At 49.8% G+C, this 9,951-nt stretch overlaps 3 protein-coding genes across 4 annotated transcripts; 1 reads left to right on the top strand and 2 right to left on the bottom strand.

Moving 5' to 3' along the window:
• The first annotated feature begins 2,469 nt into the window (after positions 1–2,469).
• On the top strand, positions 2,470–4,468 carry LOC125532906 (alpha/beta-Hydrolases superfamily protein). Of its 2 annotated transcripts, none has more exons than XM_087525419.1 (6): positions 2,470–2,862; positions 2,943–3,054; positions 3,204–3,297; positions 3,610–3,791; positions 3,862–3,927; positions 4,041–4,468. In XM_087525419.1, the coding sequence occupies exons 1-6, from the start codon at positions 2,552–2,554 to the stop codon at positions 4,374–4,376; spliced, it is 1,101 nt and encodes a 366-aa protein (XP_087381545.1). In that variant the 5' UTR covers positions 2,470–2,551; the 3' UTR covers positions 4,377–4,468. The 2 variants fall into 2 exon arrangements, with proteins under 2 accessions (XP_087381545.1, XP_048552727.2); XM_048696770.2 differs by having other exon boundaries at positions 2,471–2,862; positions 3,610–3,787; positions 3,858–3,927.
• Positions 4,469–5,721: 1,253 nt separating this feature from the next.
• LOC125518801 (histone H4) lies at positions 5,722–6,251 on the bottom strand. Its single transcript, XM_048683679.2, has one exon. The coding sequence runs from the start codon at positions 6,162–6,164 to the stop codon at positions 5,853–5,855; it is 312 nt and encodes a 103-aa protein (XP_048539636.2). The 5' UTR covers positions 6,165–6,251; the 3' UTR covers positions 5,722–5,852.
• A 1,998-nt stretch (positions 6,252–8,249) lies between these two features.
• LOC147991690 (histone H3.2) lies at positions 8,250–8,923 on the bottom strand. The gene has a single exon (XM_087525423.1). It carries the CDS (start codon positions 8,825–8,827, stop codon positions 8,417–8,419), a length of 411 nt encoding a protein of 136 aa, XP_087381549.1. The 5' UTR covers positions 8,828–8,923; the 3' UTR covers positions 8,250–8,416.
• Positions 8,924–9,951: the final 1,028 nt, after the last annotated feature.

Raw genomic sequence — 9,951 nt, 5'->3', positions numbered from 1 at the left:
ACAATCAATTTGTGTGTCTATGGGGTGCCCCCTGCCCCGTATATAAAGGAGTGGAGGAGGGGGAGGGCCGGCCCCTCTATGGCGTGCCCAAGGGGAGTCCTACTCCTATCGGGAGTAGGATCCCCCCCCCCTCCCTAGTTGGATTAGGAGAGGAAGGAAGGGGGGGAGGGGGGAAAGGGGGGCACCCAATTCGGATTGGGCTTGGGGGGCGCCCCCTCCTAGGCTCCCTTCTCCTCTCTCCCACTATGGCCCAATAAGGCCCATATACTTCCCGGGGGGTTCCGGTAACCTCCCGGTACTTCGGTATATGCCCGAACTCACCCGGAACCATTCCGATGTCCAAACATAGGCTTCCAATATATCGATCTTTATGTATAGACCATTCTGAGACTCCTCGGCATGTCCGTGATCATATCCGGGACTCCGAACTACCTTCGGTACATCAAAACACATAAACTCATAATACCGATCGTCACCGAACGTTAAGCGTGCGGACCCTACGGGTTCGAGAACTATGTAGACATGACCGAGACTCATCTCAGGTCAATAACCAATAGCAGAACCTGGATGCTCATATTGTTTCCTACATACTCTACGAAGATCTTTATCGATCAAACCGCATAACAACATACGTTGTTCCCTTTGTCATCGGTATGTTACTTGCCTGAGATTCGATCGTCAGTATCTCAATACCTAGTTCAATCTCGTTACCTGCAAGTCTCTTTACTCGTTCCCTAATGCAACATCCCGTAACTAACTCATTAGTCACATTGCTTGCAAGGCTTATAGTGATGTGCATTACCGAGAGGGCCCAGAGATACCTCTCCGATACACGAAGTGACAAATCATAATCTCGATCTATGCCAACTCAACAAACACCATCGGAGACACCTGTAGAGCATCTTTATAGTCACCCAGTTACGTTGTGACGTTTGATAGCACACTAAGTGTTCCTCCGGTATTTGGGAGTTGCATAATCTCATAGTCATAGGAACATGTATAAGTTATGGAGAAAGCAATAGCACTAAACTAAACGATCAAAGTGCTAAGCTAACGGATGGGTCAAGTCAATCACATCATTCTCTAATGATGTGATCCCGTTTATCAAATGACAACTCTTTGTCCATGGCTAGGAAACTTAACCATCTTTGATCAATGAGCTAGTCAGGTAGAGGCATACTAGTGACACTGTTTGTCTATGTATTCACACATGTACTAAGTTTCTGGTTAATACAATTCTAGCATGAATAATAAACATTTATCATGATATAAGGAAATATTAATAACAACTTTATTATTGCCTCTAGGGCATATTTCCTTCATAATCCAGGACTCTCTCACCACCAGAGTGGAAGTTGGAGTCGGTGCCATCGGACGGTCTCAACAACAAGGCTTAGGGCGGTGTCATCGACCAGACAACTCTTCCTAGGCGCAAAGGGCGGAGGGTGCCTTAATCCAGGGTCACCTAAAGTCATGGTTGTGCTTCTGAGGTGTTTTTGGCATCGGTTGTAACACAACCTTGGTTCTGTGTGTCACGCCAGGACCTTGGTTCTTTGTGTCATGCCTCCTCGCCGTTTGTGCCTTGTAATTGACACAATTTTGTGGTTGGTGTGATTGATAACCCATGGATTAGCATGGTATCAACTGTTTGACTCTTCTTCCATGAAATTGATACACCTCTCTATAATGTGTTCTGCTTCTTGACGATGTTCGTTCAGTGAGAGACCTTTGAAGGTGCTTGTAGAGGTAGGATATGTTTGCATACCTTTATAGGGGCGAGCGTACGTGCATATATGTGTGAGCGTTTGCAGTTGTAAAAAAAGACAGAAATAATTTCTGTCTAAATTTCATAGCCCAGTGGACAACTTAATTTTTCTAAAAGTTGGATGAAACTAGATTTTAATTGTGATTATTAATTTAAGCTTAGATAAGATTAGCACACACTACATCAAAGAAATCACGCCCTCCCTCCCCAACACAAATGCTTTGTTGTAAAAGCTAAGCTATGTAGTCTCCTTCACCATCTTGCAAAATTGAGTAAAATTCTGGTTCCTAGACCTAACCAACAGCCTCGCAAGTTTACAAATCTACGTGCAACAGTGAAACAAAAATATTGACATTTGCACATACTGTCTTATAGTGCGCATTAGTTTCCGCAAAAGTCAAACTTCATAAACTTTAATCATATCCATGGAGAAAAAAAATCACATCCACAATACATAGTACATCATATGAAAACACTCCATTTCATGATAAATCTAATGATATTGGTTTGGTATTCTAGATGTTGATGTTTTTTTTTGATAAATTTGGTTAAAATTTGTGGAATCTGACTTATAAAAAATAAATAAACGAAGGGAGTACTGTAGAGTAAAGCGGAGCCCCAAGATTTTTGCATTTCCTTTGGATTTGTGACTTGCTATCGTGGTCCATTAAGCAGTGCAGAGAAGAGCACAAATCTCAGCGCAACAATCGATCGACGACGCCAAAAACCCACGAGACAACTAGACAACCGGTGGCCACCGGGGGGGAGACGGAGCGCGCGGCGGATATGGCCGCACTCGCCCACCACCACCGTGTCCTTTCCTTCACCTCCTTCGCAACTCCAAGAACTCACCTACCCTGCGCGTCCTCCTCGTCGCCTCCCACGCATGCCCGCCTCAGAGGCGCCCGTGTTCTCCGGCACGCCTCCGGCGACAGCAGTAGCGCGGCCCTCGCCACCAGCTCGTCGCTGGAGGAGCTGTCCCGGAGCTGCACCACCTGGTCATGGCGAGGGATGCGCGTGAACTACCTGGTCAGGGGGGAGGGCCCGCCCGTGCTGCTCGTCCACGGCTTCGGCGCCTCCGTCGCGCACTGGCGCAGGTGAGCAAGAGCCGATCGATCCCGGCCAGGTTCTACGGATATTTTACTTCACGAATATTTCACTGGACATTTCTTTTCAGGAACATTGGCGTGTTATCTGAATCCAACACCGTCTATGCCATCGATTTGCTCGGGTTCGGGGCGTCAGACAAGCCTGCTGGATTCTCTTACACCATGGAAACATGGGCCGAGGTAAGTCCTCGGTTTGGCTAATACTCCCTCTGTAAACAAACCTAAGACGTTTTAGGTCACTTATTACAGAGGAAGAAGTAGCTAATAATCACCAGATCATGGCGTGTAATTAAATTGCTTAATTGCGTGTCTGGTTTTGTGCCAAGCAGTTGATCCTGGAGTTCTTGGACGAGGTCGTCAAGAGGCCCACCGTGCTTGTTGGCAACTCTGTGGGCAGCCTTGCTTGTGTCATTGCCGCCTCAGGTTAGACAAGTACACATGTCGAATATGGAATGGTAACTCTGTAGCTCCGTGTTCATGTCGAATATGGAATGGTAACTCTGTAGCTGGTTCTGAAGAATGATTTTGCAGCTGACAATTATACATGTGCCCATCCCATGTGACAGAGTAGCTGCAAGAATGCCTAACTTCTGAATTCTTTAGATGGCAACCTTTTATTTTTTTTTACTAGGCAGGTGTTAACTTCTCTTTTAAACAATTGAATCTGCTCCCCTGCTCCAGCCTCTGTAGTCATTTCACTCACTTTGAAACTTGTTTGTTAATGCTGGGCAACAGATTCTACCAGGGACCTTGTCCGGGGACTCGTGCTACTGAACTGCTCAGGTGGGATGAACAACAAGGCGATCGTCGATGACTGGAGGATCAAGCTGCTCTTACCTCTGCTCTGGCTAATCGACTTTCTGCTCAAACAAAAGAGTATCGCATCGGCGCTCTTCGGCCGCGTTAAAGAAAGGCATGTCTTCACTGCATGGTTTCCGACTGACATGGTGATGTAGTATATACTGATTCCTGAGCTGAAACAGGGAGAATCTGAAGAATATCTTGATGTCTGTCTACGGAAACAAAGAGGCCGTGGATGATGAACTGGTCGAGGTAAATACGCTCTGCATCTCCTGAACCATCAGCAAATTCTCTCATGCAGTTCAGAAGATATCTGAGTGGCAACCAAACGATGGCTGATGCCTTCCCGTCGTAGTGCTGTGCAGATCATAAGGGGGCCGGCTGACACCGAAGGTGCTCTCGACGCGTTCGTGTCGACGGTGACGGGCCCGCCGGGGCCTAGCCCGATAGCCCTGATGCCGACGATCAAGATTCCGGTCTTGGTTCTGTGGGGAGACGAGGACCCCTTCACCCCGATCGACGGGCCCGTGGGGAAGTACTTCTCCGGCCTCCCGTCCGAGCTTTCCAACGTGAGACTCTACATGCTGGCGGGGGTTGGCCACTGTCCGCACGACGATCGGCCGGACCTCGTGCACGAGAAGCTGCTGCCATGGCTGGCCAGCCTCCCGTCTGCGGCAGAGCCTGAGGTGGCGGTAGCTTAACTGGTGACCAGTGAGCTAACGATGAGCTAAAGAGATGAGCGTATATATCTGTCTTTTTTATGAACCCTCAAGAATCTGTCTTTACACGATCAGAGCATCTAGAACAACAAATACCAAATGTCGGCGCGTCCGCGGGCACTGAACAAACAACACATAAAATTGCTCCTCCACAACCGGATGCATCTAAACCGAATACTCAAATTCATATTAGCTCATGCAACGTAGTACGTAGCTAAACACATTGTCATCGGACAACCAAAAAATCAACAAGCTCTCCTAACTACGAAGAGAAAGACGACCGGAGAAGTTCATCCACGGCTGGTCTTGCCCTTGCCTTTGCCTTTCCCGTCGTCCTTGCGGCAGTAGGGGTCGAAGACGCGGAACGGATCGGGGCGGATCTGCTCATTGTCGGAGCTGTCCGATCCGCCGCCGTCCTTGTCTTTCCCCTCCTTGGGAGGCAGTCCGGCCATGACGCGGACCACTCGGCTTTGGTATTTTGCCATTGTCTTGACTGCCCTCCTCCGCCGCTTCTGAGCTACGCGGGCACAAAGGGATTCCTCCTCCTCTGCATCGCGGGCTGCCGAAGCCTCCTTTGCATCGCAAGACTCTCTAATAAGCAAACATCTTTTATATATAAGTTTACTTCAAAGCCAAACGAGAAGAATGATGGCTAATTTTCTGTGGATCACAGTATCCATCTAACTTGGTATGCTTGTTCCATTACCGTTCTGACAGAATGATGGTTGAATTCTGTAGCATCCTGCTCGGGACAGATTTAGTATTCATTTATCGGAGCTGCTTTGGATATCTGAATATACTGTAATTCGTAACAGATCCAATACATCATTGCGCCTCTTGATCAATTCAACTGAAGGATGAAGTTCCTGTCACTGCCAAGAGGGTATCGTTTATCTATATTCGCAATTCCACAGTTGGAAGCACAGTTCAGCCAATTAAAAGGTTATTGTAGTAACTACATACAAATCAACAGAAATAAAAGCACAAATGATGATCCTAATTAACTTATAGCACTAGCAGTTAGCACGAACCACATGATGAATTGGTCACTGAGATAGTTTCACAGTACAAGTCAGGCAACAAATTTGTACACCGAGAAGTCCGGTCAAGGATAGAAACTCAATCTACAACTCGATGTAGTATGAAATGCAGACAAATCACCATCTCCATTTTCACGCATTGCACCACAGAAGTAACATCAAATTAGACTGCAAACAAGTACGGCTAATCCGGGGCTCCTGGTAAATTATGGCAAATCAACTTATCGCCACCTCAATATCGACCCAACAGAGACCAAACGGCGAAACAAATTCAGAAACGCGGCATCTGCAGAGAGAAGTTTGATTTCCAACAAACACATGCGAGCTACACAGGAAACAGCGAACTAGACAGGTCGGGGTTCCATCAAGCTTTTCGAATCTGCAGGCGGCGAGAGAGACATGCGACCGTCGGCCGGGCCTAGCCGCCGAAGCCGTAGAGGGTGCGCCCCTGGCGCTTGAGCGCGTAGACGACGTCCATGGCGGTGACGGTCTTGCGGCGGGCGTGCTCGGTGTAGGTGACGGCGTCGCGGATGACGTTCTCGAGGAAGATCTTGAGCACGCCGCGGGTCTCCTCGTAGATGAGCCCCGAGATGCGCTTCACGCCGCCCCTCCGCGCCAGCCGCCGGATCGCCGGCTTGGTGATGCCCTGGATGTTGTCGCGCAAAACCTTCCTGTGGCGCTTGGCGCCGCCCTTGCCGAGCCCCTTGCCTCCCTTGCCACGCCCGGACATGGCTGCCGATCTCGAGCTGCGAGCGGATGTGGAACCGGAGGAACGGCGGTGGCTACTGGCTACTGGTGATGTGATTTGGGGGCAGGGGCCAAGGGCGTTTTAAAGGGGGCGAGAGGTTGGAGGAGGCCTCTGCCTGCCGTTGGATGCGGATGGAGTGGACGGTGGAGATGGCGATCCGGGGGCGGGATGCCGCGGATCGGTGACGTGGCCGGAAGCTTGGACCGGTGGATTGGCGGGCTGGGTCAGAGCTATGGCGGCGGCTCGAAAATTTTGGCCATTTCAGAAAAAATGCAGAGGAATTTGAGGAATTTTGGCCATTTTAAAATGCAGAGGAATTTTGTGTTCAGAAAAAATGCAGAGTAATTCGCTATTCAGGCACTCAAATGTTTAAACGTATTACAGGAGTGCATTTAGGCCAAAATTACTCAAATGTTTAAATATATTCAGGCACTCGAAATTTTTGGGCTGTGGGCCGGCGGGGCCAGGTGTTTGTTCAGAACTGCTGTGCTGTGTCGTGTTCTTGAATGCATGGAATTTTCTCTGTCGAAATGAGAATGATTGTCTTCAGTTATTCTGCAAGGAACAGACTTTTTTTATGGTTGTATTCCAAGATAAGTTGCTAATTCACCGTGAATATCAATTCAATTTGATATACTTGTTGCGTTGCTGTAGCATGTCCTCCAATGAACGACTCTTATTCCTTCATCCGAACTGTTTTTGAGTTCCGAAGATAATCTACAAGAAACTTGCTCGAACGCAATGCATCAATGCTATTCTCATTTTTCGTCGCTAACTGGAGTTCACTTTTTTAGGATTCAAGCATTCGGATAACCCTTTACAAAATTACATACAATAACTTAGCGATCAGGTAATTGGTGCTAGAAGCTTAATGGCCTCCAAAAATTCTGCATCCCTTTTGAGTCACATGAGAATGCCATTAGAAACCTTCTCCCGTCAAAGAACTCGTATCATGCATCAGTAATAAATTTCATAAATTTAAATTAATTGTACGGTTCATAAACATAATACTGCCTCTCTTCCTTCAAAATTAAGTTTCGAGATGCTTGACTGTTCTAACATCAGCTTACCACCATAAACATTCGGATCCCACAGCAGCACTGCTGTAAACTGCCCAGAACGAACAGCTTTTTGCGTCAAGTGTGTGCGCGCGCTAGTCGATTGGAGAATAGGTACCAAGAAATTGGCGTTGGTATTACTGTGGCAGCAGTTACCCATGGGCGACCACTAAAATTCTCTTAAGTATAGAGCAGTGTGCCTCACGATAAACATCTAATCAAGAAAAACTGTAGTCGGAGGCATCCTTGTAACTGTGTTTGTAGTTTTGAGATTATACAGGATTGAGGCACTTTCAGCGCTGATGCGATCATCAGGAAGCACTACTGTTTATGTAAGGTACACAAAACTGAACTGAATGGGCATAGTTATTTGGAATTTTGACATCTGTTCAGGAGTATTACATCTGTTCATCCAGGTTCGGAGGCAACCAACCGGAATAGTTATTTGGAATTTTGACACACTACTACAGTAACATTTGTAAGCTACAAAATCGAAGCAATTAAGAACAAAGTAGCTGAAACTGGCAGGTCACTTCACATGCTTGGGATAGGGCACATGTTCTCTTTACACTCCTGAATGTAACAAATGTTCAGGATACTCTATCCAAGCAATGGCCAGTCCACCGGAACAGAACATAAAGCAAACAACTGCTGCTTCGACAGGCAGAACCGCAGGATGTACTTAGTTTAGAGCATGGTTCATAGACTTACAGGGTTGCAATGTAATCAGGCAAAATATGGATGCTTTTCAACAGAATATGTGCACTGAACATCAGACACACAGGTGCTGTCATGCAACTTGTTGATAGACGGAACTGAAGACGAGCACACTAGCGGACAAGCAATTTTCAGGTACCAACTCAACTGCCAGTTCGTTCAGGTTCAGAGGCAGCTAGCTAGGTTCAAGCTCTGAATGATAAAAGCTGAAATTCAGGGCAAAATAGAAAGAGCTAGCTAAATCTGGCAAGAACTCTGACAAGTTGGGAACAGGAATTCAAACACAGATGAATGAGAACGGGAAGCCAACATTTTTCATTTCCACCGCTGATGGCAACAAGAGGGTACCATCAGATTAGGCACAACGCATCGACCATGGCAAGAACACTACAAGCACACACATTTCCACCGACGAACTCAGCCTAACAGGGATCTAACAGACGGCGCATGGGTTGCAGCCTAGGCCCTCTCGCCACGGATGCGGCGGGCGAGCTGGATGTCCTTGGGCATGATGGTGACGCGCTTGGCGTGGATGGCGCAGAGGTTGGTGTCCTCGAAGAGGCCGACGAGGTAGGCCTCGGCGGCCTCCTGCAGGGCGGAGACGGCGGAGGACTGGAAGCGGAGGTCGGTCTTGAAGTCCTGGGCGATCTCGCGGACGAGGCGCTGGAAGGGGAGCTTGCGGATGAGCAGCTCCGTGCTCTTCTGGTACTTGCGGATCTCGCGGAGCGCGACGGTGCCGGGGCGGAAGCGGTGGGGCTTCTTGACGCCGCCGGTGGCCGGGGCGGACTTGCGGGCGGCCTTGGTCGCCAGCTGCTTCCGCGGCGCCTTGCCGCCGGTGGACTTCCTCGCCGTCTGCTTGGTGCGGGCCATGGAGTCGGAGACGCGCCGGGGGGTTGAGGCGGGGCTGGTTGTCGCTCGCGCTTGGAGATTTGGGGACGGGCTGGGGTGAAGAGGAAGAAAGGGAGGGATGGTGTTAAATAGAGAGAGGAGGCGCGCGCCGGCGCCGAGCGGGCGGGGGATTTTGGAGGGGAGGGCGCGTGAGTTTTGCTTTTCGGGAAGGAAGATGAGCGTGGAGCGTTGGATGTGTGATGCGTGGACGGTCAGATTTTGTATGGAGGGAGTGATCCGTGGGGTGGTGGTTCGCGTGCTGTGATTGGTTGGGTGCGAGTGAGGCGGATCGTGGAGGTCGCGTTGGATGTATGCCCGGCTCCCTTTCACTTCTCGTCGGTACAGAACAGGGCCGGCCGGTTCGTTCGCTCGCAGCTGCGATCGCTGCGTTCGATCCGTTCCTTACACCGTCTCCACTCGGCCGTAAGGACGACCCCCAGACACCTTTTTTAGCACCGGTGATAAAAAAATAATCTAAATCATGTTCTTAAGACATCATTTTGCGTCGGATTTAAACAATAATAGCCCCGGCGACCTCATGCCAAACCCAGCCCCCCGGGGGGCACCTGGGGCGTCCGACGCTTTTTTGTGCATGGTCAAACCCACCAGTCAGCCTCTCTCCTCCCTTTTTCTGCTAGGCCCACCCCACCCACTAGCATGAAAAAAGAATATATCCACTCTATCTCTCCGCAAGCACAGCTCCTCGCTCCGATTGCGCTCGCCGCCGTCTCCTTGCTGCCCGCCGAGCCTTCGCCCTGGCCGCCGCGCGCCGTCACCACGCCTCCTCGCCGCCCGCTTGGCTGGACGAACGGGCCGTGAACTGGGCGCCCTCGCCCTAGGAGCTGCCGGAGGCTGACGACGAGGAGACGCTCACGCAGGACCACCCGGCAGTACAACGTGCTCACGGAGGCGCTCGCGGAGGCCAGGAGGTTCGACCAGCTCCGGTGGCTGGTCTGCGAGATGGCGGCCGTTGACGACGTCATGCCCGGGCAGTAGATGCAGGCTGCCATCGCCATCAAGAGGGAGGACGGCCACACAGAGGGCATCGAGGACTTTGTCCAAGAGCTTTCGCTGGATGCTAGGATTCCGTATGTCGTTGGAACAAG

Source organism: Triticum urartu, chromosome 1A (genome assembly GCF_056163025.1).
Source record: "Triticum urartu cultivar PI428250 chromosome 1A, HENAU_Tu73, whole genome shotgun sequence".
Taxonomy (NCBI): Eukaryota; Viridiplantae; Streptophyta; class Magnoliopsida; order Poales; family Poaceae; genus Triticum; species Triticum urartu.
This window is presented reverse-complemented; position numbering and strand designations above follow the sequence as displayed.

Bases quoted from the DNA above. Each gene is read 5' to 3' on its own strand.
- LOC125532906 (XM_087525419.1), top strand. From the start codon at position 2,552: ATGGCCGCACTCGCCCACCACCACCGTGTCCTTTCCTTCACCTCCTTC. The intron at 3,055-3,203 runs GTAAGTCCTCGG...TGTGCCAAGCAG, and splicing joins CCATGGAAACATGGGCCGAG to TTGATCCTGGAGTTCTTGGA. The intron at 3,792-3,861 runs GTCTTCACTGCA...TGAAACAGGGAG, and splicing joins GCCGCGTTAAAGAAAGGCAT to AATCTGAAGAATATCTTGAT.
- LOC125518801 (XM_048683679.2), bottom strand. From the start codon at position 6,164: ATGTCCGGGCGTGGCAAGGGAGGCAAGGGGCTCGGCAAGGGCGGCGCC.
- LOC147991690 (XM_087525423.1), bottom strand. From the start codon at position 8,827: ATGGCCCGCACCAAGCAGACGGCGAGGAAGTCCACCGGCGGCAAGGCG.